General features: G+C 47.7%; 2 protein-coding genes across 6 annotated transcripts in view; both read right to left on the bottom strand.

The window, feature by feature from the left end:
• CNOT1 (CCR4-NOT transcription complex subunit 1) overlaps positions 1–12334 on the bottom strand; it is a gene marked incomplete at its 5' end in the record, with an annotated part of 53290 nt that extends 40956 nt beyond the window's left edge. For all 5 annotated transcript variants that reach the window (XM_082005794.1, XM_082005796.1, XM_082005795.1 and 2 more), the window contains 9 exons: positions 1115–1225; positions 1542–1668; positions 3694–3862; positions 5273–5476; positions 5907–5961; positions 6060–6128; positions 6678–6776; positions 7468–7575; positions 12233–12334. In XM_082005794.1, the coding sequence (XP_081861920.1) occupies positions 1115–1225; positions 1542–1668; positions 3694–3862; positions 5273–5476; positions 5907–5961; positions 6060–6128; positions 6678–6776; positions 7468–7575; positions 12233–12334 (1044 nt within the window). The remainder of the gene's footprint in view (positions 1–1114; positions 1226–1541; positions 1669–3693; positions 3863–5272; positions 5477–5906; positions 5962–6059; positions 6129–6677; positions 6777–7467; positions 7576–12232) is intronic.
• A 9642-nt stretch (positions 12335–21976) lies between these two features.
• On the bottom strand, positions 21977–25510 carry SLC38A7 (solute carrier family 38 member 7; the record flags this gene model as incomplete). The annotated part of the gene is made up of 10 exons (XM_082005668.1): positions 21977–22079; positions 22173–22227; positions 22461–22660; positions 22745–22892; positions 23102–23216; positions 23576–23633; positions 24033–24131; positions 24578–24722; positions 24813–25011; positions 25244–25510. 10 exons carry the CDS (start codon positions 25508–25510, stop codon positions 21977–21979), a joined length of 1389 nt encoding a protein of 462 aa, XP_081861794.1.
• Positions 25511–27334: the final 1824 nt, after the last annotated feature.

Raw genomic sequence — 27334 nt, 5'->3', positions numbered from 1 at the left:
CTGTCTTGCAAGAACCCTCGTCAGCAGTATTTTATCCAGCTTAATATCCACCTGACTTAACTGAAAGCCAAGTTTTTCATTTTAAAAAGAACAGGATTTAGATAGTTGTGAAAGCTGATGCAAGTTAATGTTTGAAACTAGCCTGTGAGATTTGCGCTTCTGCCAGTGCTACAGGCTATCCTTCCAAACATTTCATTAACAAGTCTTCAAAAAAAAAACCCACCCAAACACATAGCTCCTTTCTTCGCATGCTAACTCATTCCTTTTGTAGACTTCCATATGCCCGCCAACAAAAGGCAGAAGGGTCTGACCCTCTGGCAAGCAGAACTCGCTCTTCCTTTTGAAGAATGTACACTGCAAGTACTTGCAAAGCACCTATTAGATTTTCAGCAATAGTGTGAAACCATAAGGATAAAGGAGCTTGGAGGGAGCTATGGCCATTGTGGAAGGCAGACCATTCATTTCAGAGATAAGCGAGCACCCAAGACAAAGCTAATTGTATGTTCCGAGGTTTAGAAAAACAAAACAGTGACTCCTGCATAGATTAGAGGGAACATACAGAAAATAATCACCCAATATAAGGTAAGCAAAGGAAACTGTACTCATGTTTCACTGAGTTAATTACAAAAATTGCTGCTTGAAGCAGTGGAAAAACCTTCCCATTTCTGAAGTGTCATCGTACGCAAGCAGCATCTAGAGTTTTGGAACGAGTAGCTACAAAATATTTTGTTTCATTTTCATCATTAATGCCTACAGTGAGAAGCTTTTCAAAACAAGGTGCCTGATGCACAAAACTTTCCACTACCAGAAATAAGTTCCAACACAAAAACCCTTAAAGAACAGAAGCTGGAGAACGTGGGAGTAGTGTGGAATAAATCTCAAGTTGCACCCCAGTTAGCCATTCAGACAGCTTTTATTTCCCACAAATTCCTCAAAATATTCTTGTTCACCGGGGCAAAAAACACCAATCATTTAAGTACAGCAACACAATTACATTAATGAGATTCACAGTCATTCAAGGCTGCTAGGAGCTTAAAAAACTTTATATTCACACTGAGACATGCCCTTCTTCCAGCTATTCTGCATAAAAGACCAAGATGCTCACAAAACTTACCAGCTCTTTAAGAACATCAATTAAGACCTCCACATTCCAGGTATGGGCTTGTGCTCCATCACTTTTATCTTTTCCATCACTCCAAATCCCACTGCCAGGAGCCGAAATAGACTGCAAGTTAAATACACTCAATCAGATACTAGTTAAAAATAAAGCCGTCTCAAAAGCCACTAGCTACAGAACTCCCTGCACTGTGAAGGTAAGCCGAAGTTCAGATCAGTAACGACACCAGTCGCACACTTCTGAGAATCTTTTATAGACATCTATAAAGACAAGAATCTATTATAGACATTTACAGCAGAAGTTAGAAGTGTAAGTGCTGAATAACAAAAACAATTTTTAAATTACTAGAGACTAGCATTTTAATTCATCATTTTCTGCTGATTTAAATATATATACATAATCTCCATCCCAGCAGGCCACTCACTTGTAATGGAATACCATCCGTCAACCCCGAATGAGTTCGAGCCATCATCCCCAAAACCCTGGCAACCTGGGCAGCTGTGACTTCCCGAACACCAAACTGCATGATTATGTTGCGACATTCTTCAACACTAAGATGCAAGAAAACAAGAGATCTTAATGTGAAAGCGGGTTTCACTGTGGCACAGTGAGAACAGTTGGGACAGCACACAGATTGTTGGGAAAAACTAACTGCAGACTGTAAAATATGACCATTCACTCAACTTCAGTTATGTTAGTCAAATGACCCAACAAAATTCCAGGACAAGAAAGAAGAGAAATTTAGCAGAAAGTCCGTGCAATTATTTCCATGAAACATACTGTGCCATGTATTCAGTTCAAAGCTAGGTCTACTTAAGTGAGTGATGTTTCCCAGCCTATGCTTTGCCAAAGGGAAAGCACAGGGTAAGTTTCGCACTGTTTTCTGTTAAAAGCACTTCCATGTATTGACCTGTAATATACAGCTTCAAAGACCAAAGTTTTCTGCTAGCTAGAAGTGAAACAAAGGCTCTGAGAACACGTTTCAAAATGACGTGCCCTGTTCAAAAGGTAAGCTGTGAAGGTACACCTTTTAGCCTGCTGCAAATCATAGCGTTTCTGATCAGAGGTCACTAGCAAAAACCTTCCAGGGAACCAAAAGAACAAACAATGAGCAGATGCTTAAGTCCAAATTTTAGAACTGAAGGCCTTCTTTTCAATTTTTGGTTCACTTCATGGACATGTCATAGTTAGGCCAACAAGATTTATACAGCATCACTATAGATCAAAAATGTTAATTATTAACAGGTGCATGTTAACGAAGGAAATAATTTTCAGTCTCTTCCAACTTATTTAACTGCGCTTCTTTCTTCACTGTTTAAAACAGAAGGTTATGTTTATATCTCAGAGATATAGATCACCTCCTCGAGGTAGTCAATAGCCTTTCTTTTCAAATACAGAATCATTTACTTCTCTTAGCTCATGCTTAAGTGAATCTTCCTTTAAAAAACAAACTGAGGACTAAGACTAAGGCCCCCTTCAAAACCAGCCACACACTTGCAGGCTCCTGTTATCACTACGGGTATTAGAGCGCTATCCTAAACCCTTAAAAACTGCATTCAAAAAGTTGAGCTGGATTAATGCAGATAGCAGATATACAGCAGGAAATAAATCTTTAATACATTCAAATTAACTCTTCAATAGGCAGCTTCTGACTAAAGTCTACCTTCTTCCACTTTCCTAGTAACTATTCCAATTCACAAACGTATATAAAGAAATAGCCCATGTAATGCAACGCTTATGCTAGGTGCTATAAAGGGAAGATCTTTAGTCCTGCTCACACCATACCCGCAAGCCCACACAGCTCTATGGATGCCAGTCCCTTTCACACGGCTCCAGCAAGCCAAGTTAAAAGAGCTGCCCATCTAACATATCAGACTAGGGGCAGAGAGCAAGAACATGGAACACTGTTGAAGATCTGGGTAATGTATGTCTACGAATATACACACAAACTCAGGGCAAGTTTAAGACTCAGTCTTAAACAGTATTTTTACCGAAATAAGCCTAAGCAGGCAAAGACTGATGCAGCTGTTGAGATACTCTAGCAATTCACTCTCAGAATTAGCTTCTACAGCTACAAATAATCTCAATCATACTGTGTACCACACTGACCAAAACCCAATATAAACAGAAAGCTGCTGGTGGTCAACTCTTGAAGTGAGACTATTATATTCAGTTCTTCTGTTTCATGTGGACAGTGAGCTAACAGGAATCTGTCACAAGACCACAGTTCTTCCAAAGATCTAGCAGGATTTAGTTGGAATTTATGCCTACCTAGCCACTTTGTTTTTACATTAAAAAAAAGGTGGTAGCTGAATTCTCATAAAACCTTCACAAGGAATTTGAATACCTCTACCTAGCAGTTCTTACCACCACAAAATCCTACACAGTCTTAACATCCATGCTATAAACATTAGAATAAAACAAAATATAAAGCAGGAATCAAAACAAATGACTTCGTAAAACTTAGTGAGGTTCTAGTTATTTTAGTGCTTTAAGCGTTCCTCACCTTTTGCCTCAAAAAAAAAAAAAAGAAAGCAAACCACTAAGATGCTGGAAAATGTAATTTTCCTACAAACCTTGTACAAAAGCCATAACCAACTTCTTGCATGAAATCTGCCAGAGAACTCTCCATCATGGTTTTGGCTATCCCTCCAGAATCAGGCAGGATCCTGTCCATTAGAATGTCCCGTTTTTCAGGGTATAGAAGTGGTGCAAGCACCACAGGGCAACGCTCCTGGGGAAAATCTAAAGGCAAGAGTAACAAAAAAAAGAGTGTCAAACCCCCCCCGAACATCACTTTTATGCAAGTGACTATTCAAAATAACTTTGACTGATGTGCTAGAGTTTCCTTGCTGCTGCAGAAATCAAGAGGGCACTCATGCAGCAGTCCTCCATCCCACCTCCCAGTTCTCTACTGGAACTTGGATATTCCCAGAGGACAAGAATGCAGACTGGACTAGGTTCATGCAGGTTCACTCCAGCTGCCCAAAGGGTTAGCAGCTGTGCTGGTGGTAAGTTTAGAACTAGATTGTCACTAGCAGCAATCATCAAAAAAAGCACAGAGCAGGAAACAATTACAGCAGTGTAGCAAAAGCCTCTCCTCCAAATCAGGAAGTATTAGGAAACAAAGGAGCTGCTATTGAGTTTAAGAAGTCTAGCAAATGTACACCAGGCACTTGGGCATGGAAGGAGAGAATTCTTCCTTCCAGGGAAGCAAAGTTTAAGACAGTCAGTCATGAGAGGATCAGATGTGTGGGTGGGAGTTTTGCTCACAGTGGAAAGCAGCAAAGACACCTTACAAAAACATCTTTCCTGATGCCTTATGCATCATCTTTAAAATGATGCATAATGCTTCCATACCCTTCAGGGCTGTTCCAGAGAAGAGTTCCTAATTTCCCAAAGCAAAGCGTGAGGAATTGCAGAAGCTAATACACTATCTTCATTGAAGTATAAACTAAGAAGTTACACGTAAATAGAACAAATATTTTGCTCTTGTATAACAGGTGCCTTCCTCTAGGTCTGTGCAGAACCAAGGATTGGGTTGAATTAAATTAAATTAAGTCAGCTTCAAGGCCAAATCCTCCTTATTCTGATGGGCTTACAGCAAGCACTGTTTTTTCAGAACGGAAGAGGCTACCAGCTCACAGCCTGTCGGTAACATCCCCTGCCATCACACAAGGACCACAGTAGCTTCCAGGAGATGGATTAGTTTTATTCAAAGCCACTTCCCTCACTGTGCTAGTGTTCCTCACAGACCTGCACCACCTATGTGAAATGGTAATGAACTCCTTCCAGTGTAAGGAACATACAAGTTTTTCAACTACAGTGCACCAAGTTGCTTTAGTTAAATCCACAAACACCATCCCACACAACAAAGCAAGCACAGACTTGAATACCCCCTACTTAATGCTCATTGAACAAACTTTAAAAAAAAAAAAAACCCCAAACCCATTACTGCTTTTTGAAAGAAAAAGTGCATTATGACCCGATACCAGAACAGTGGTATTCTTCTGTCAGTTTAGTTATGAAAACTTCCTGAATTCTTCCTTGCCAAGCTCCCCACCATTTCAGCAGCAGTCTGTACTGACAGTAAGTTACAAAAATCCATTTCAAAGTTTGCATTTAGTCAGGCTTCTGGAACACCCCCCCACTTACCTCTACGTAATGTTTTGAGGAAAGCGTCAATCTGTTCCTGTCCTACCCCAAAGGCTCCCTTCTGCCCAAAAAGGAGATGGGAGAGGAGAAGGTGCAGGACCTCTATTGCAATATCTTGGAAGCCACCTTCTTGATTTCCACTGACGTCCGCGTCAATGTAAGAGCGCAAAAGATCTGGGAGTTTCTGTTTGATAAACTGGGCAGCTTTTGAAAACAGAAGAGGCTAGAGTCAAAACCTGAAATCTCTTTTTAATAGGAAGACTCTTTAGCTAGGTACCACTCTCTTAATCTATGTTTGTTTATTACAAGCCACAACAGTTCAGATTTAAATCAAAGTCTCATAATCCATACCTCAGAACTAAAATATTAATGAGCAACTAAAAGGTAAGATCTCACAGTACCTCAATTTGATTCATTATCTAGCAAGTCGTTCACAGAAGGTACCTCCAAGTTCCTGTAAGACAACCGTGCTATCTATTGCCCCTCTCAAAATTGTGTGAGACTTCAATAGCACTACTGATTGCAAGGTCTTGCATTACTCAGGTCACGCAGGCACACATCTATCCATCTAGAAAGCCTACTGCTTAAAAACAGAAAAGGTGTCCCTGCTGCAGTACTTTGGAGCTTCACTTACCAAAACCTCGTAGATCTGAGCTGAAAGAGTTCAGTAAAGCGAGACCAAAAATCACCTGCAAAGAAGAACAAACATCATGATAAGGGGACATCATCCTTTATAACAAGCATAGCCAAAAATATTTGAATATTTTTGAAATAAATATTCACCTACCTCTTGAACTTTACTTAATTTGATGACTTTACTCAATTGGGCAAATAAATGGGGTGAAGGCTTTAGACTCTGAAACAGGTAAGAAGAGTTAAATGGAAGCTGTTACGTGATTAGTACCATTCGTAATGTGGCAGGCTATCCAGAGTCTATTCGTAGGTCTGGAATATTAGTAACTAATCTGCTGTAGATTAACACAAAGCTTATATGGCTAAAGAAAGCACCTTTGGAACTATTTTTGGATATGTCTAGACTAAAAGTTTCTCCTGCATATCCCACCCTTTCACCATTAAACGCCCATCACGGCTTTCACACTGAACGAAACAGGAGGACCGATGATTTATTTTGGTTCTGGCTGCCAAAAACAAGCCATAAAGTAATAAAGTTAGATTAAGCTTTAAAATTAGTTTTCAGTCATTCTGAGCAATTGAATAACCTGCTCAGTTTAAGAAAAAAACAAACCCACAACTTCTGGGCAAGCTCAATTTTTGAAGACTTTAGTACAGCCAATCTTAGCCATAAAAAACCAAACAAGGAAAAACAAGGGAAAACCAGCTGCTTCCTACAAACCAATTCACTGTCATTTCTGACATGGGGATCCCCTTCATGAAGCATACAAACCTTCTGATAGTGCAATGGATTGTCAATGGCGTAGGACAGCGTCGAGATAAAGTTTGGTTTTGTAATCAGCGACGCACACTCCTGGATCAGAAATTGAGTCTGAAAAGAACAGGATAACTTGAACACACGTTTTGTAACAGAACAATAAAACAAAACTTCCACTGTTCACTGTGTGCAGTAAAACGAAACAAAGATAAGGTGCTTAAGCCTTTTAAGTGCCCAAATTCTCATTAACTAGTTTCTTTTCATACAAGTTTTCTTCAAGTTTAGTTTGTTGGGGGTTTTTTAAGACTAAGTGATTAAACATTCTCCGCCATGTGTGCAGTGTTTCATTTCTGTAAGCACCCTCACAGATTGCAATAGGCAATCTAAGAATATTCAATTCCTGTTTATCAGCTAAAAAGTCTGTGGCAAAGGATGCCTTGTTTAAGGATGAAAACACTCCTCAGAAGAGACATAGCCAGCACCAGAAGCGGCAGTTAGTGGATTTGGACAAAGTTTTAAAAGACAGAGGCTTTCAAAATAGAGCACTGCACGTGGCACAAAGAGCAATTGTACTGACACTATCTATTTTTCCACATCAAGGGATTGTAAGAGTCAGATACCAACAATTTGTTGTCTTCTGACTTGAGGACTAGCAAAAGGTGCTTGCAATTGAAAGGCCATATACTAGAAAAAAAGTTTACTTGAAGCTATTTATCTCTAACCTTTATACTTAAAATGGATCAAAACCTATTGCAGCTTTGTAACAACCAAAACTAATACACAGGTCCCTCAGTGCAAACTTTACCTGATGGAAATCTTTGCCACTGCTTTTACCATCGCCACTGAAATCCACGTGCGAGAATAGACAGCGTAGTAAATGCCTGTCTGCCTCGGGACCGTGCCTATTCACAATCTGGAAAAAAAAATAATCAAAAACAACTTGGTAGCAAACGGTCATTACAGAGCAAGATCTGTGTTTAGTACTGTGGATACAACAGTACTTATAGTGGTTAAATCATCTAGTTTTAACAAAACTGCTACGAATGTTCCTTTTTAATCAGTAACATAGAAACCAAGTCATTAACTCTACTTGCAAACAAAAAGTATAAACTAAGAGATAAAGAAAAAATCTAGATACCAGTCATTGACAGAGAAGCCATGCATTTCATGGGCAGTATTCTTAAAAACGTAAGTAAATACGGGTTTTCAAGTCCCCTAGAGGATGATTTCAAGCTTCTCTGCCACCAAAGCAGCCCAGAATCCTCACATGGCCTCACTTTTCCCCAATTCTTCCCACAGCTACAGTGCATAACTGGCACAAGTACAGCCTTGGGACAGCACACACCTCTGTGCCATGCCTATGTAGCAGGCATTTATCCCAGATATAAATCATCATTATGAGATATAATCTATCATTAGAATTCATTCAACTGAATTCTATACCTCAGTCATACATAGATGATCTGTCTGTTAATTTGCAACACCTATCACTCATTAGTAAATCTTAACAACACTGTTATATTTCTGTTCGCATCCACCATCATTTGCCTTAAGTTTAACTCCTGGCTATAGACCAGCTCATCAGCTTGTGGTTTGAAGTACCTTCAGGTTGTTTCAGTGTTTATTCATTTCTTCAAACCTCATCCAACCAGACAGAATTACTTCTTTTTAATAAAATTCATACTGGCAGAAATTTGAAGTCACTTCATCACCAGTAGCTTGTTTCTTTTGTCCAAATAGTAGCAGCTAACATCAAATCCAGCCTTCACCTATGGGCAAAGTTTTTGCCATTGTTTCCCCCTTCCTAGATGCAGGACAGACACAACGCGTGCCCGTACAAACCAGCAGCTCTGCCTGCCTCCACCAAGCCCACTGCTTCACCCCTTCATAAATATCCTTGTTTGCCAGTAGCTTCTTTGTGCAAAAAAGACAAAGAGCATTGCTTTTGGCTGTGTCCGCTCTGGCTCCGCTGTTTCTGGTTGCTCTCATCTCAATTCTTCTACCATTATCTGACATTACGCTTCCCTTTCCTTCACAGCCTGCTTATTTCAGTGGCTGCCAAGTTTTCTTCTGCTGGAAAGAAATCTGAGTCGGATATAGCTCTGCTTCTTGACCAGAGGCTAGAATATATACACTCGTGAGATGTCAGTCCAGAGTAAACAGCCCACTTCAGTTATGTTGACAGCGCCGTCTTAAGGCAGCTACCTCCCATGATTAGGTAGAAAGATGCTCAGATCAGGCAGCAAAACTGAATCATAGAATCATTTAAGTTGGAAAAGACCTTTAAGATCATGAAGTCCAACCGCCAACCCAGCACTGCCAAGTCCACCACTAAACCATGTCCCTGAGCACCACGTCTACATGTCTTTTAAATACCTCCAGGGATAGTGACTCAACCACTTCCCCTGGGCAGCCTGTACCAACGTTTGACAACCCTTTCGGTGAAGAAATTTTTCTTAATATCTGATCTAAACCTCCCCTGGTGCAACTTGAGGCTGTTTCCTCTCATCCTATCGCTAATTACTGGGGAGAAGAGACCAACACCCACCTCACCACAATCCCCTTCCAGGTAGTTGTAGAGATAAGGTCTCCCCTCAGCCTCCTCCAGGCTAAACAACCCCTGTTCCCTCAGTTGTTCCTCATCAGACTTGTGCTCCAGACCCCTCACCGGCTTCATTGCCCTTCTCTGGACACACTCCAGCACCTCAACATCCTTCTTGTAGTGAGGGGCCCAACACTGAACACCATATTTGAGGTGCGGCCTCAGCAGTGCCAAGTACACAGGCACAATCCCTGCCTGGCTCCTGCTGGCCACACTAATGCTGATACAGGCTAGGATGCTGTTGGCCTTCTTGGCCACCTGGGCACACTGCTGGCTCATGTGCAGCTGTCCATCAACCAACACCCCCAGGTGTTGACAGCGATTGACAACAAGTTCTACTAGTTAGCACAGGCTTTGGAAAACAGGCAGTTCTTTTAGGCAATCCCAATTAAATACACAGATTTAGATATGGCAACAAGACCAGCATGAAGCTGGAGCAAACTCTTAGGGAGCTATCTGGTGCCATGACCAAGATGAATTCATCAAATCAGATGGATACAGAAGAAAACTGTACATACTGAGGCCATCAACACAACCTCTCTACCTCAGAACTAGATTTCTTCCTTCCTCGCATGAAAGTGACTTCACATGATTAATAATTTGAAAGTTTAACATATGAGGAAGAGGGGAAGAGAAGGCTATAAGTTCAGTGCAGCATCTTTCAACTCTAACAACATTCACATAAAAGCTTTTCCAGGAAATAGGGAATGAGAATTGCTAGTTTTCCTGTAGAAAGAGCTGAAAGAAAACATCGTATTGGCAGCCTTCATACACATTTACAAGACAGTGTACCCAATCATAAAATAATCTGTAAAGACTGACTTTGTTTTACCATGAGGGTGACCAAGCACTAGCATCGGCTGCCCAGAGAGGTTGTGGGGTCTCCATCTATGAAGATACTCAAAAGCTGTCTGGACATTCCTGGGTAACCAGCTCTAGGTGACCCTGTTTGAGCAGGAGGTTGGACCAGGTGACCTCCACAGGTCCCTTCCCACCTCAACCAGTCTGTCATTCAGGATACAGTTTGACCCAGCCTTATTTGAATTTATCATACAAGCTGGATTTTGTTTAGGCAAACAGAGGGTTAGATCAAAAATAACTCTGATTTTCTCAATCCAGAAAGTTTTGCTTTCCGAGATGACTCTGCCCATAAAACCCTTCCTTCCTCTCCAACCAGGCTCTCCTTACCACTACTTCAGGAAAAGGAGACCACAAAAAAATCATTTCAGAGGAAGCCATTCTGTGGAATGTGCCTCTGGCAAATGCATAAAAGGTTTGTTTGGGGTTTTTTTTAACATACATTCTATATTTAAAGCAGTCTTAAAGCCTCACCTATGTTAAATGACTACTGAAAGCATGTTTAAGCAGAAATTAGTTCCTCAAGTTTTGCCACTCTGAGTGGTACATTTAAATGCAAGTGTCATTTTGGTCAGTTGGGACAAGAACTCCAGGTACGGTTTTCCACATACTCTGTATGCTTACATATAAGCTTTGTAAAATGGAGTGGATTATGCCAAAAATTTACATCAAGCAGTGTACTGAGACAAAGAGTTAAAGCATACACTTATCTCTTCAACTCTAAGGAAAAATTTTACTAGCAACCACACAAACAAAGTAAGACCAGGAAGTTTAAAAAAAAACCAAAAGACAAGATTTTAGGAATTTAGTCTTGAAATCCTTGATCTGTCTGATAACCAAACATACACAAACCAGCCATCTCCACAGACCAGTTTCCGGTCTCTCAACACAGTAAGTCCGAGGCCTGCTGTGAAGGATAAGGAACAATCTGTCCCTGTTTTAGAGATCTATATTCCAACTGAAGAGCAGATCAACCGTATCTTCTCCCAAATCAAAGAAATGTTTATCATGCTTTACGTAAGCGTTCATGACAAATCTGCAAGTCATGCCTCAGTCACACCTTGCTGCAAAAATCATGTTGAAACCAATAGTGATCGCAAGGACAGCATGATCTCAGATGAGCCCCCTGCAAGCACTGAACTTGAAAAAACATGGAAACTTCACAAAAGTTACAAGAAACATATTCCATTTCATGGCTTACGAGATCACGCAGTGAATCCTGCTGAAATCACACCCTCACCTCAATGCAATGAATGCACTTTTGAAGTCAGCTGTTACCAGAAAGTCACTCTGCCTAAGCCCTCTGGCCTCCTAATCTGATTCAAGTCACTGCAGGACTGCACTAGGGTAAAAAAAAAAGAATTAGCTTGCCCAGCTGTCTACTGGGAACTGAACTAAACCAGTTTCTAAAACTGGCTCAGTAACATTCACTTCCTCCTAGCACTCCCCTGCAAATAATGCTTTTCAGTCCATCCTGCTAGGCAGAGCTATTTTTAAGAGGGTCAGTTAAACCAGGATTCTTGCCCAGATCTTAAGAGTTTCAATCTACAGTTACTCTGCCTGCCTTCTGCAAACCCAGGGCCAAGAAAGTCAGCTTGGTTTCACCACCAAGCCACATATCATGATAGAAATAAAACACTTCCATCCGAGGTAAGTGAAAGTGTTCAGATGTAAGTAACCATGAACTCACCTTTCAGTGCAACAACTCTGAAAAATAAATGTAGTTCTCCTAAAAACTACTAGTAAAAAACCCTCTCTCCTCCCCCTCCCAACCAGTGTTCTATGGAGTGTCCAAAAGTTGAAAGATTTAACCTGAAGGTGTTAGGAAAGCTTTGCATACCACACTCCAAGAGCTGCAGTTAATCCTAATATTCAACAACAAACTTAATACTGGTCTTGGCTCTGAGCTGCCATATTCCATGACCTGAGAGATGAAGTCAACAGGAATATCAGCAACGCAAGTTGCGGTTCTCAGCTCCGCAGAAAACAGTACACAGTAAAGCACACGAGAGCACTGAGGAGCACAATTCAAACGGGAAGAGAAACTTCATTTGACACTCCCATTTTTTCCTCTCCAGAATTTCTTTTTTAGCATCATTAGCTTACTTACATGCTGTATTTCCTGCTGGCTGGCTCGGTAGTTTTTCTTGGTTAAATTGTCCACCAGGTAGCTGATTTGAGACAAGGCCAGCGAGAGCGAGTCAAGATTCATTGCTGGTTGGGGCGGAAGCAGGCGGCCGAGCCCGGCGCAAAATCACCATTATTCCCCTTTAGTCACCTCAGAGACAGGTTAATTTTTTTCCCCCAATTAGCCTGTATCTGGTTCTGTGTTACTTTCTTCAGCTCTTCTTTCTCAGTTGTCTTCCTCTGTTCTGAAACATGGCACCTGGAAGACAATATTTCATTAGATTCAAGTTCTGCAGCAACTTCACAGCTACATTCTAGACACTGCTGTTATCTTGTCATGGAACCAGTCAATTTTAGCAGTTTTTTAGGTTGTGGGCTTTTCATTAAAAAAATTAAGCAGTTTATATGGTGCAAAAAGCAGTTAGTGGTTTCTCTGTATTTTCTACTTCCACCAGAACACGATTGGGTAGAAAGTTAAACCCCAGAAGAATTCAGCATTATGCCTCAGAGCTTTTTCTTTTATATTTTTGCTTACAAGCTAGTTTAGCAAACAAGAAAACTAAAGTTTAACAAAGAAATTGATAATATAGACAAGTTTGGTAGCTTAACTTACATAAACCATTGGACATAATAGTACTTCTTCCTTGTGGACATAGTTAAGTTTTCACAACACAAGCTTAGTTGTTTTCACACTACCCAACTACATTCATTCATTTCTGCATTTTGCCAGTCTGAAAGAGCTGGCAAACAGCTCAGTCAGAAGAATGACTACCCTTGCAAGCACTGTGAGAAGGAAGAAAACGAGAAAAAGCATAATGAATTAGATACCACACAGCAACAATCAGAGGTCAGAATCACTCAAAGCATCAATCACAAGTTTATACAAAAAAAAAAAAGTGCTTTTTCACCATCTCTGCAATATTTTGCCTCACTACCATCAAAGCAGTATTGCACTCAACCATACACACCAAAACAAGCAATTGTGAATGAGCAACACACACAAAGAACTGCAATAAGCTAACCCTAACAACATTTGGCTTATACTGAAACAGCTTTCCAGTGAGTTACAACAGCAGAGCTTGCCAGCTTAATAAATTTCTATGACAACACAAAACTTGGCACTTGACATCTCGTCTGTTAAATTACAGATTGCCAATGTGATAAAATTGCATCCCAAAGCAAGTCCTGCATAACCAGCAGTCTGAGGAGTCTCAAAGGAAGCCGTAAGCAGCTCTGAGAGGCAGCTCTGTAATTTATCAGAGGTGGAATCAAGCTGGAGAGTCACTGTTTTGAAGTTCTGCTTGATCAAAAGACAAAGGTCACTAGGCTCCGTGCCAGGAATCTGAAGATGCCTTTTTCAGAATAAAAACTACTGCTTTACCATCTTGGCTATATGGCCAAAACCACCAGTACACGATTTCCGGCTCATCATTGAGATTGACTGCACAGGTGATGTGTTAACTTGGCATGTATAACACTTAGGGCAAATCAGTTCAGAAAGCAACCCCTGCAGCAGCATGGCTCGACATGCTGGCCATCCTTCCGCAAGAATTAAACGGGAGCAGTACAGAGGCAAGCTGAAAAGGATATGCTGGGTAGAACTAGAAAAATCTTTCCCCCTCGCCCTTTATACAAAGGTTCTCACCCACTTAGACTTAGAACTACAGCTTATTTAGCATTTGCCTACACTTTAAAGCATTTTTCTCCCACCATACAGGAAAGAACCCACACAGGTGATAACTTCCTCAGTGGTAGAGGCAGCAAGCCATCTCTCAGCAGGACTAGCAAGTTTACACCCAATTATTTGGGGGGGAAACTTACTCTCCTCTTTGTCCTCCACAGGCACCAAAAACACCAGGAGCAACAAATCCTATCACAGGCGATGAAGACCATTCTGCTCTTTGGGAAAAGTTTATTAGATTAAATAAAAACGTGGGTAAACTGTCTGTAAGGGAAGTCAAACTACCAACTGACTTCCAAACTCTCATTATGCCACGGAAGACTTGACATACTCCTAGGAGTTATGTAAGAGCCTACTTACACAAAAAACTTTGTGAAAAAGAAATTTTCAAGCAGTAATAATTGGAAGCATTCTTCAGTGACAAGAATGTCATTGCACAGTTGTGCTATGAAAGAATTTCGGAGTGTGTTTAAAAATGCAGCAAGAAGAATTACAGAAAACTTCCAATTTTTCTTTTCTGTACATCTGACAAGCTAGAATTCATTACCTTCATTTACAGATTTAAAAGCCCACTGACTGTGAAACACCTTTGTAGGAAGGGGAATAGGCACAGTAGTTATCAGGATTTCTCAGTAGCACAGTACCTGATTGTTGTTTTGTCCATCCCCCCCACCAAGTAACTCACTTTTGCTTTTTGAATAATCCAGAAATTGCCACTGGGTATGACAAGTACACATTTTCCAAGCAGTTCTTACTGGCAATGTGTAACGTGATGCAACAACATAAATCTTCTGAAAAAGAAGGTTGTTAAAAATCAAGCAGACAGACCACCATGCCCCAGTACTGACACCTACAAAAGCCACCACAAGCAGCTACCCAGAAGAATTCAGTCGCTGTGAGAGCACCAGATTTCAGCAACCAGCCTGAAGAACTCAAGGGCTGGTTGAACTCGGGATCCAAGAACTCAAGAGCAGGATCCAAACCAAAATTCTGACTCCGTCACTTTTAAGGCAGTAACAGAAGTTTTGGATTTTGCCTTTCAGGCCCCTAGAAAGAAAACCCACATTTCTCTGGGTGTTGTTCTGAGGAACAGAGCAATACAAAGAGCACAGCAATCACACCTAGTCCACCCAAAAATCAAGCTTTTAGGTATTGGAACTCTTGAGTTGGGCTCAGATGTAACTCTGATCCTCCCTGCCACCACACAATACCATGCAGAGCACTGACACTGAGCATCCCACCCTGCTGTTAGCATCACTGTTTTCTCCCAAGAAAAGCAGGGACTACCATCCCTACAGGCCAACTGCCTGGAAGCACAACAAACTTTCTCACTCCAAAATCTGGCAGTGCCACCGGAGAACCCCAAGCTGGAGTCAAAATGGGATTCTCCCTTTCAAGGAAGCACAACAAGAGCCTGAGCAGACACCGCATGTGACTCAAGGACAGAACACAATAGCTGAAGGAAGCAGCTTCCTATTTCTGTCCTAAATATATGGTTTGCACAGTATGTATCCTGATATACAGAAAAAACCTGACAGCTCTCACCAGACTAACAGTATTTCAGGCTTTCAAATGGTGCAACCTAATTTACAATAGTACGTAAAATCAGAGTAATTAAGGGAGCCCTGCCCGGAAAGCAGAAGTACACAGGTACCTCTCTGGTCATTCAATGCAAGGCTAAAATTCAATTTCTACAGCACTGATTAAGCAAGCTATGAATGCTATGCAAAGCAGACTATTTTTAGATGCATATATTCTTAGTGGGAACGAATCTCCCTACATTGGCCTCAACAATTCAAGAAGCCTTCCATGGGGCAAGCCTGCCATCTTTACAGGTTCAGAAAGTTCAGGCCTCAGACAGAAGGAGTTTACCAAAAAAACCCTTAACCTTGCTCTGAAAATTAGCTACTTTCAATTACAGTTCCTATGATACAGTAGTGGATTAAGATACCACACACAGGACTCAGGAGATCTTAAAAGATTACCATTTTATATTGTGCAACACAGCTGATTTTTACATATTTACTGAAGTCTGCCGTATTAGATAGCCTCAATGCTTTCTAAGGAAATCAACTGGCCATCAGCAAAAAAAAAATTGGCATCTATTTTAGTAGATTCTATTCAACAGCAGAGTTCTGTTGGCTTATTAAAAAATAAATACGATACAATTTTAGGCAAGAATCCAAAAGTCACAGAATAGAGAGGGCCAATACGTGACCAGCAGCGGGTTTGACAAAAACACTCTCTCCTAACCTGAAGGAGATCACTAGGAGTAACTAAGCCTTGCTGCTGAAGATGACAAACCTGAAGTCTTCCACAAATTTGGAAACAGCCTTACAAAGAAAGTAATTTCAAAATTACTTTAAGCCGAACTTTGGATTTTTTTTAGTATTTTGCAGAGGGAAGTACTCCCATGGGGTTTCAAGAGCTGTAAACATTTTAGGCCACGTGTCCTGCATGTGGAGGATAAAACAGCTCGAGTGACAGAAACAGCAACATGTTCACTGATTAGGTTCTAAACTCCTGTCAAAACACATCATATAAAACATGCTAGAAGCACCGCTGCTAAACCTGTTCTTCGCAACATGGTCTCCTACCCACTTCTCAAACCAAGCACAGACAGAACAGGCAGAAGAGCAGCACACCTCTCGGAAGGCCCACACAAGAAGCGCTCCAAGGGGGAAAAGGGTTTTGAATCATACCGGTTCAAATTTCAGTGGTTACATGTAGAAAAGCCACCTGAACTTTCCACATACTGGAGAACTGCACACAATTCCAGTCAACTGGAAGGCACGATGCTGATTAGACACAGTAACTTAAGTTTACAGAGAGTGGCTGAACTTACCACAGATGTTTGTTCTCATACATTAAGGCCAGTGAAGTTTCAGGCTTGGAATCTACCTCAAATGTATCAGGCATGCATCAAACACGACATAGCCTCTTCAGGCATTTTCACATCTCAGCTAGGATTATTTACAAAAAAACACCAAGAAACTCTCACTTCCTCCCTTCCCTTCAGCCAAACACTGCAGGATAAAGTTTCCACTGGAGGGAAGTTAAGGAAATTTAGGGACCTGTTCTCAAAGGCTTTGTGCTGTCTTCCTGTCCAAAAGGTATTTTAGAACAGTTAAATGCTATTTCAAAAGTCAAAGGAGAACTGCAGTATTCGTAATAGCAAGGACAGTTAGAGAACAAAAGACAAATCTGGCTAAAATAGTGATTGCCCTCCACCATGATCCTCAGTGATAAGAAATCCCAACACTATTTAGCAATGACCCATCACAGAGTCACAAAACATCGCTGTCCACTCTTCCTAAGTTATATTTGCACAGTTTCTCTTCCACTTAATTCAGCTGAAGACCAAGAGTAGCCATTTCAGCATAAATTAAAACGAATTAAATATCTAGGAGTCCTACGCTAGAAGGAGAAATAGTATTCCTCTACAGACAAGAGACAGGTACACAGCAAGTTTGCTATTGAGTTTGGTTTGGAGAGACCAGGCCAATAGGATCAACAGTTAACAACAAATTTTAAAAGCATAAGGGCAGAAAAAACAAGACAGTAACACGTCTAGAAAGGACAAACAAATCTATTATCAGCTAAGTTTGTTTCCTGTTTATAAGACAGTCACCCTACCTGGACTTGCCCTACACATATAGTTTTAGTCAATGCCAATGTAGTTACCTTAGAAACAGGAAACACTTAAGTTGCGTGCACAAAGAATGACTTGACCGGTGTCATACCTGTTTTGTGACCCACCTAAAAAAAAAGTGCTGCTGAGGACAGAAGTCATGCTTCCTTCTAACAAGTGCGATTCAGAAACAGACAGTCTAAGCTCATAACATATCAACAGAAGTAGTGTCTAGTTTTGTATTTTTTAGTATTATCTCACTCCGGTTGTAAATACAGTCCAAATTGTTTGTGGTTTGTTGAAATTAAACTAAGACTTCTCACTAACCTTACTGTATACAGAGGGTATGGTACTACTCTGAGTTTGAGAGCTACTGCAAAGGAGCTGTTTCTAACAATACAGCATCTGTCAAAACAGCCAACTGTTGCTATTTCTAGTTTTGAAATAAGCCACTCCATTTTACTGGGCAACACGTTCTTAGCTGGAGGACAGCATTGAGAAGCATTTCTTCCATGTGGTCTCCAGGAAGGTTATGTCACCGGATTATTCACTACAGCTCACTGTTTACCGGTTATTTGTTTTCTTTGGCTAAGTCACAACCACGTCGATCTTCTAAAGAGGCCACCGAGCCAAGCTCAGGGGGAGGCCCAGCACCGGCCGCTTTCGGAAACTCTCAGAGCTCCGCCTGTCACGATCAAGGCTACAACAGCGAAGGAGGATGAGAAATTAAAACAGATCAACAGCCGAAGGCTTCCGTGCCACCTCGAAACGACCACCGTGCAGCCTGCCGCCGCCTGGATCCTTCCTCCTTGCACCGAGAGCGGCAGGCGGCAACCCACGGCCCTGAAACCCCTCGCGCCTCCCGCCCCGAGCCGAGGCAAAGCTCTTCAAAGTTTGCTCGGCTGTTCCTCCCGTCGACCGGGCGGCAGCGAAGAGGCGAGGGCCAGGGCGGGGAGCAGCGCAGGCCAGGCCAGGCCAGGCCAGGCCGTGGGGGCCCCGCAGGCTGCCCCACACGCACCCCGGAAACGGCGGGCCGGGTGGACTCCCTCTACCGGCCCCACCGCCTGCCTGTCCGGGCCCGCTGTGGCCTACACCGCGACCCCGATCCCCGGAGGCTCCGGGGGTGCTCCCACACACACAGCCCACCTCACGAGGCGGGGGCTGAGGCTATGCTCAACACGGCGGGCAACGCTCACCTCAGAGGGCGTAAAGAGGCCGGAGCAGGGCACCGGGCTCGGGCCGCTCGCGCTTTTATCCTCTCGCCTCCGCCGTTTCGCTACAAAATGGCGGACGGGGTCGCGCGCTCACGTCGCGGCCTTTCCCCTCCCCCGTCCCCTCGCGGCACGCCAGCGGGAGGGGGGGGGGCAGCGGGGGCGCGGGTGGGCGGGGCGCCCGCCCAGCGTCCCGCCCCCCCGGCGTGGCACTTCCCCAATCAGAGCGCAGGGCCGCGCGCGACCTGCCCAATCAGCGCGGCGCGACCTCTGGGGGACGTTCTGCCGTCCTCCCCCCGCCCTTCCCCGGCCCTCCGCGCGGACCCAGCGCCGCGCGCCCATTGGCCGAGAGCTGCCGGACTCCTTCCTACCGCTTTGGCCAATCAGCGCTGGCAGGCCTCTTGGCCGACGCCTGCGCACTAGCAACCAACCCGAGTTGGAAAGGCCGACCAATGAGCGCGGGGCGCAGCGCTGAGGCGGGGAGGGAAGGGGAAGTGGCGGGGAGCGCCAAAGGGCGCGCGGAGTCATGGGGGGTGGGGGGTGGGAGCGCTCCACCCTGAGTGGTGCGGTCCGCCCCGCCCCCCGGGCGCCACGCTCTCCCCCCGGCAGTGGTACGGCCCCAGGCACCGTGCCCCCCCATCCCTCCGCGCAGCGCGGTGGTACAGGCCCAGGCGCCGCATCCCCACAACATGGCGGCGTCGGGCCTGCTGCAGCGCAGGGTTTGGGCCCCACACAAGGCAACCCCTGCGCTGCCGGGCCGCAGCGTCCCCCCAGCCTCCTGCGGGGGCCGTTTTGCCCTGAAATCCCCTCCTCCCCATTTGCACACTTCCATTCGCCGGTCTCGGAGAGGAAATTTTTGGATCTTCCTCAGCCCTGCCAGGGCCGCCATCTGCGCCCCAAAATGGCCCCTTCCCGCCTGCCTTCCAGCCCTGGGGGTGCTAGCACTGGGATCGGGACCCCCAGGACCTCCTCCTCTGGCAAGGGACCCCCCCTTCAGCACTGAAACCCACCCCTGGCCCCATGCCATCCACCCCAAAGATGAGAGAGCTGGGATGGCATTTCAGGAGGTGGCTTCGTCCCCCGCATCCCACCCAGGGACGTTTCCCTCCCTCAGCCTCACAGAAACCGCCTCGTGCCCAGCCAGCACATGCACCACAATGTCACTTTTATTGAGTCTAGGTCCCTCTGCTTTCTGCATGTAGAAAATACATTTAAAAAGGCCGGTGTTTGTAAACAGTCAGAGGAGCGGTAAGGCAAACAAACAGCCACAGCACCTCCGTACCCCAGTGGGATCGAGGGAGCCCAGCGGCTCCTGGGGCGACAACCAAAGACATGGGACAGCACGTCTGCCTCCGCTTCAACTGTGGGACCTCATCTTCGTGAAAAGCCGGAGCCACAAAAGCCACCGGGTACCAAACCCCTCTCCATCTTTAAGGGGGATGGACACTGAAAGGCATCTCGGCGTTGGCATCTGCTCAGCCTTGAGTGTCCTGGTCCCTGCTGGACTCCACGGGAAGTGGCTCTGTGCTCCCCACATCCAGGAACAGCAGTCTGCAGAGTTGGGTGGTGTCAGGGTGGGCACCCTCTTCTCTACCCCAAGGAGTCCCCCAAGCCCCAGCGCCTGCTCTGGAGGCAGGAGCTGGGCAAAGGGGCTCGGGAGGCAGCCGGTGCCACACAGATGGGGGGTTTGCTGGAGCCTGGTTTTGTCAAAAGTTGAGTGCACAGAGGTTGGAGGTACCTTGGGGGAGGCAGGACATGTGCTTTCAGAGGGCAAAACATTCACGCTGTGCTGGGGTTCTTCTTTCCCCTTCTCCATCTGGGTCTCCCCATCTTGTCCCAAGGAGCAGCAGGGAGGTCCACATTTACAGGCAGCAAGCATTAGTAGGGAGAGATCAAACGTTTCCATGTTGGGGAAGCGCCCACGTGCTGTCCTCCCACCCACCGGGAGAGCGCCGCAGTGGGAAGCACAGAAGCACGGCACGGTTCACCTTCCCACCGTGACAGCCTGGGCTGCTTCCAGAAGATACAGAAGAAGCAAAAGCCAGGTTTTGCACAAAGCTGGGCTGGACCCTTGTCACAGATGCAACAGATACACATGAATTCCTCCCTCCCCCAGGGTTTTAGAAGCCAAATAAGGAAGAAGGGAACTCAAAGACTGAACAAGAGCAGTTTGCTGTTGAGGTTTAACTCCCCCAACTGAATCTGCAGCTGGGGGAACTGCTCAACCCAGCGCAAGCAGAAGTGAAACTATCATTCAGATAGGTGACGCAGGGACAGCCCAGAGCAACACCAGCCATGGAGAGTGTAAACAACCAAGGGAACAATATAAAACAGATTAATACTGACTGCTTTATGCCCAAAGCATCCCTTAAAACCTACATCTGGTCCAGCCCCATTCCCTGGACACCTCCTGGAAGAACAGGATTAGAAATTTGGAGAAGAGCTTTGCTCTAGCGTAGTGTCTCCAGTAGGTTGATGCAGCCATAGCACCTTCTCTAGTTAGTGAGCAACCCCTGGCAGGGGAGACATTGCACCAGTGTGTCCCTACCCCGGGCTTGTCCTGATCCTCCAAAAAAATAGTCAGGCTGAAGGCGACAGTCCCACTTTATAACAGAAAGCACAGCCCAGGCGGAGGGAAATGTAAGAGTAAGGGCCAGAGATGGGCAAGATGAGCCACGGGAAAGCAGAGTTCAAAGCAAACCAAACACTGACACAGAAGAGGACTACCGGGATGTCGCCCTGTCTGATAAACGTGATTACTGGGTTCCCTTCATGCAAGACACACTGTCTCCCTCCAATGTTGAGAGAAGGAGAAGTCTAAGCTGTGCAAAGGAGCTCCACCAGCACAGGGGGACACGGATGAGAGCAGCATGCCTTCGCAAACCCCAACCGCGACCCCTTAGTGATGTCTAAGGTAGTGATGTCTACCCTGGAGGGGCAGAAAGGGCTTGACCTGGACTACAGGTCCCCTTGTAGTGATGCTCTGGCTTCACCAAGGAGTCAGGGCTGAGAGGACAAGCCTGACTGCCTGGTGCGTTAAGACAACGAGATACAAACCACTGCAGGACTTTCAGCCAAGGCCCAGATTACAACGCTCCTCTTCGATCTTCCCAACACGCCAATGTGTTTTCTCCCTGCTTCCCTTTGGTCCTAAGGGAAATCTGCATCCCCACAGCAGCAGCGCGGTCCAGCCTGGAGGAGGAGTCAGGCTGTGAGATCCACGAAGATGGCATTGGCAGTGGTCTGTCCAAAGATGAAGGCTCCAAGGGTGACCATGAACACCCCGTAGCTGACCTGGGCCCACCAGCTGTGGATACAGGCGGACAGGGCATGTTTAGAGGGGACCTTCCTGCCAACACCCGCAGGGGAAGTGGGGAGAGGGAAAGCATGTTTCCATTACCTGATTGCCCTGGTTTGTTGGATCTCAGAGAGCTTTGCTTGAATCAGGCAGAGCCCTGAAAGGGAGAAGAGGCAAATGAAACCCAGACAAGGACAGAGCAGACATCCTACAAGCCATGGAGCTGCACTCCCCATCACAGAGCAGAGTCCAGTCAAAATAGTTGGGCTGCCAACCAACCTCAGGCCACACTTTCATCCTGGTTCCTGCATCTCCATCCCAGTCCCTCCCTCATTCAGACACAAGGCTAAGAGACCTCTGCCAGCCCCTGAGCATGCCGGGATGCCCCACCTGGGAAGATGAAGATGAAGCAGGCGGCCAAGCCCCCGATGACAGAGATGACTTTGCCAATGTCGGGGATGAAGAGAGCCAGGAGGAGGGTCAGGAGGAACCAGCTGATGGTCTGGAGCAGGCGCCTCCTCCGCTCCCGAACCACGTCCTCCTCCACCGTCACTCCAGTGTAGCGGAGCCAGAGACCCTCCAAGACAGCCCTGCAGGCAAAGACACAGGGCAGGGGGGTTTCCCTGCGCTGCCCTTCCTGCCCACACCAGTCCCTGCCTCCTGCCAGCGCTCACCGGCCACAGAAGTGCAGGATGGGGTAGGATGTCAGCACGCAGAGGATGATGAAGGCCCGGGCAAGTGCAACGGGGATATCGTTGGAGGGGTAGGACAGAAGGACGTCCTGCTCCACGCCAGCTCCAAAGGTCAGGAAGCCACAGACGCCTGCCGGGAAGGGAGCGGTCAGCGGGGGACAGGGACGAGCCTCCTACACATGCGTTTGAGGGACCAGACTTGGATGGATACGGCACAGGGCACATCGCAGTGGGGGGTTAGATGGACTCCCCTCCCTTCCCACGCTGTCCCTCTGCTGACCAGAGGGTCCCAGCCCCTCCAAGGACCATGCCACACTCACACGGCATCCCCTTGCTCACCAGTGCCTGTGTAGACGAAGAGAGCGATCACCATGGCTGCCGTCACCACCGCCCCCCAGGTCTTCACCTCCGGCTGCTTCATGCTGTTAAAGACGGGCACGCTGCTCACGTGGCACTGCCGGGGACACGGAGAGAGAGTGGGGACACGCGATGGGCTGAGCCAGAGTCACAGTGAGCCACGTGGGATCTCACACATGATATCCCTGGCTTTGTCGAGATATCGCGATCCCCCAGGTTTGTTGCTGGAGAAGAAAAGGCGGGGGACAGGCTGCCCTGGACTTCCCAGCTGGGCTAAAATTGATCTGACTCCATCCATGGGTGGTGAGATGTTAAACTGGCTTCAGGCCCCTCGCCGTGCACAGAGAATACGGGGAGGGTTTTGGCTGAACACCTAGGGGAACATCCCTGGACCACACCGGTCCCCCACTCAGGTGGCTGCAGGGTGGAAGGGGAGCGCTGGGCTCATGCCCTTACCTGGAACCCAAAGCAGATGGTGGGCACGGCATTGAAGACGGCCGTCCAGGTGGAGGGGCTGGTGGGAGAAAAACACCCACCGGTCAGACCAGGGCTGTGCTGGCCCAGGAAATAACCAAAATCATCCCAAAACCAGACACCGGTTGCTGGGTGAGCATGAGCACTGCACGGGGAGACTCTGGGCCTGGCTGTGTCAGAGCTAAAAGTCAGCTTTCCTCAAAACCTGTGACGGGGACCTCCAAGAGGTCTTTTTCCTCTCCTTCACCACCTGCTCCTCTGAAACGTGCAGAGATGCAGCCACTTGGGAGCTTCTGGCAGCAACACGCAGCATCCCTAGGCCCAGGGATGGGACTTGTGAAGGATTTGTCCCCAGCCTTTGCAGCCCATGCTCTCACACCCCTGCCTGGCTCTGCAGTGCTGTGATGGCCACTATCAGTCTCAGGTCTCCTTCGCTCACCTGGTGGGGATCTCCACAGGCATGAGCTCCTTATCGGGCCAGATGTACTTGATGATAATGACTGCTGTGACATACCAGGTGCCAATCACGCTTAGGGAGCTGCAAGAGGGGACAGAAGAAAAGGAGAAGAAGAAAAGGAGCACGACAGCGTGCTGCCTCCCTGCTCTGCGGAGGATAGAGCAGGGCTGGCCTGCAGACCACCTAGCCCAGGGACCCTTACTGGCTCTCCTTTCTGCTGGATGGCCAACTCCAAAGACAGGGGACAAGGCAGTTGAAAGCAGCTCTCCCCAGTTGTTCTGGCAAGCAGAACGGAGGGACACAAGCCACGGAGTATGACACTGTGGCCGTAGGGTGCTCAGCAGCATCTCTGCTTCCCAGATGGGGAAACGGAGGCATGGGAAGGCAGAGGAGGATATATCCAACCCCTTCAGGGCAAATGGGCAGATGTGGTGCTAGAGCCGTGGCGTTTCCACTCCTCATCCCCTGGGACCATGCTTAGATGGCTGCCTGCTGGATCCCAGCCCTAGAGGGCTCTCTCCACCCACCTGGCGTATTTTTGGAAGCCGATCTCCTTGGGGATGGAGAGGGGCAGGATGAGGAGGAAAGCGGTGATGCTGATGGTGAACTTGCGGTCCATGTACCAGCGGCTGCTTCCAGCTTCCTCAGGCTCTGTCACCAGAGCAGCAATGACTGTGGGGACAACCGGGGCGGTCAGGTTGTCCCTGTCCTGCCAAAGGGATGGCAACTGGTTATTTGTTTCCCACCGTGGGACACACTTACTCTTGTCCTCCTGGTCTCCGATGATGATGAGGAAAGCGATGCAGGTGCCAAAGGTGTAGACGGCGATGGCCACCTCACACAGCACGCCAGGCACCTTCCCACAGACAGCCCACACAACCTCCTGGTAGGTCCGCTCATTGCTGGCCTGCGAGCAGTACGCCAGGATGACCAAGCCTCCGATGATGAAGATCAACATGCACTGGGGTGGGGAAGAGACAGGGAGGGGACACTGAGGCAACAGAATGACAAGGTCCCCAAAGCCACCCAGGCAGCCACCCCCGAACACACTGAGCATCTCTGGTGTACCTCACCACATAGGGCTTCTTCCCAGGAGCCAGGTCCTCCCCGAGCCCCTTCGGGGGCTCAACATGTCCTCCCACACATCGCCTCCCAGGGTAGGACAGGGCACTGTCCGTTCCCCACCCTCTCACCATCTGCAGCGCAATGCCCGCGGCCACGCCACCAGCCATGCTGAAGGCAGCAGGGAAGTTGAGCAGCCCAGCCCCGAGGGCAGCATTGACCACGATGAAGACAGCTCCCAAAGCTGACGTGGCCCCCAGACGGTTTCCTTGGCTCTCTCCGCTCTTCGGCACCGTCTCCACACTGGGGCTTTGCAGGAGCCTGGCCCGTTCCCCAGCATCGGCGCTCCACTCCCAATCCTTGTACTCGCTGTTGATGCTCCCGGTGCCCTGAGCCATCGTCCCTCCGAGGGTGGCACACGCCGTCATCCACGTTCCACTAGCGCTAGCGCTCCCGCACCGGGCTCAGCCGGCCACCTCGAGGAGGGTCTTTTGCCAGCACTGGCTCCATCAGGCAGGGGAGAGCAGCAGCATGGGGGTCAGGCACTTCACTGCTCCTAGACAGGGATGAAGAAAGACACGGTAAGTATTAATTAAGGTACATTAACAAGGGATAACCTGGCCGGCCCCAGATCGGGGCACAGAGGAAATGAGTTCCTTGGGTCTCAGCTTGGGGGTCACAGCACGCAGGGTGTCCTCATGCCAGCAGAGATACAGCAGGAGAACTCACCTCTTGTCCCCCAAATCCAGGCTGCTGTTTGGTGGGGGACTGAGCCCCAGCCATGGTGCCAGGGAGCCACAGCCTCACAGCAGGACTCGCCTTTCTGTTGGCACGAGACCCAGCGTCACGGCTCGCTTCCTGATTTCCAACCCCAATTCCTGCAAGCTCTGCAAGAGCTGCTGCACACGTGCTCTCGGGTAAGGGTCAAGGCTTTGGCTCAACGGGAATGACCCACGCATGCAGCAGAAGCACCGTGTCACCAGAAAAAGCAGGACTGGCCCCTTCCAGCACACCCCCAGGGTGACCACCAGCACTGAGATGTCTCAGAAGCTTTTGGACCCGAAGACCTGGTGTTTCCAGAATGGCAGCCCTTGAGGGCTGAACAGCCCGGATCTCACCCCAGTGCCTCCGAGCTGAAGGAGATCAACCCTCACAACCTGGCAGGGCTTTGCAGGGACCTACACAGGTCCTGTGAGAAAAAAAGAAAACTCCTTTTTTCCTAGACGACGTCTCCAGAGACTCTGACCAGCCCACCCTTCGCTTCCAGGCTACCTAAGCTCCATGGCTCGTGCTGTGAATCTCCTTCAGTGGTTTCTGGGGAAGGGGAGAAACCCCGCAGGTCTGCGCAGAGGACGAAGGCAGGCAGCCCTCTCCCCCGGGGGTAGAAGTGCAGAGGGGAGAGGGGACACGTCCCCAGTCCCTAGGCCGGTGGGGTCTGCTGGCTTGCGTGGGTCCGGTTCGGATGGGGAAGGGGCAGGTGCCTCTCCCGTGGCCGGAGGAAGGTGCCGCAGGGTGCCCAGGCAAAGCCGCCATGCCGCTGACAACCAGAGACCCCGAGAGCCGGCGCTTCCTCCGAGGGTGACTCGACAAACCCACGGACCCGCGTGGGCCCCGGCAGCGCCCCGTTCTAGCACCAGCAAGGCCCGGAGCTGGTGATGGTCACGAGTGGATGCCCTCGGGGACGGGACGCGGCCCCAGCGGGTCCTCGGCCTCCCCGCGGCCCACTCCCGGACCCCCGAGGTTCCCCCCCCCCGCCCCGCGTCCAAGCCCCACTCACCGGGCGGCGGGAGTCCGCTCCGCTCCCGGCCCCGGCCGTGCTCGGCGGCGGCGCGGCACCGCCCTGCCCGCTGCACGCCGGGGGTTGTAGTCCGCCCCCGGGAAGCCGTGCCCATCCCCGTGGCCTCAGGGCTGCCCCTGCGAAAAACCTATCCCCACCCCTCCTGCAGCTGAGGAGGGACCCACCGGCAAGGAGAAAAGGCAGGGCTGTGCTCCAGCTCTACTTTTATTGTCACAGGGAAGGGGCAGCAGAAAGGCCTAACACAAGGTAAATGGGCTTCTCTGCAACTAGAAGGCAGCTCCAGAGCCATGCAGAACCCAGGAACCACAGCACGGGAACCCACAGCACCGTGGGGCAGCACCCACGGCAGCAGCACGGAAAGCGGTTTATTGCACAAACCAGAGCAAGCAGTGGCTGCGGGCAGTGGGCCAGGTAAACAACCCTC

The sequence above is a fragment of the Phaethon aethereus genome (genome assembly GCF_964289735.1).
Source record: "Phaethon aethereus genome assembly, chromosome: 13".
In the NCBI taxonomy this organism is placed as follows: domain Eukaryota; kingdom Metazoa; phylum Chordata; class Aves; order Phaethontiformes; family Phaethontidae; genus Phaethon; species Phaethon aethereus.
This window is presented reverse-complemented; position numbering and strand designations above follow the sequence as displayed.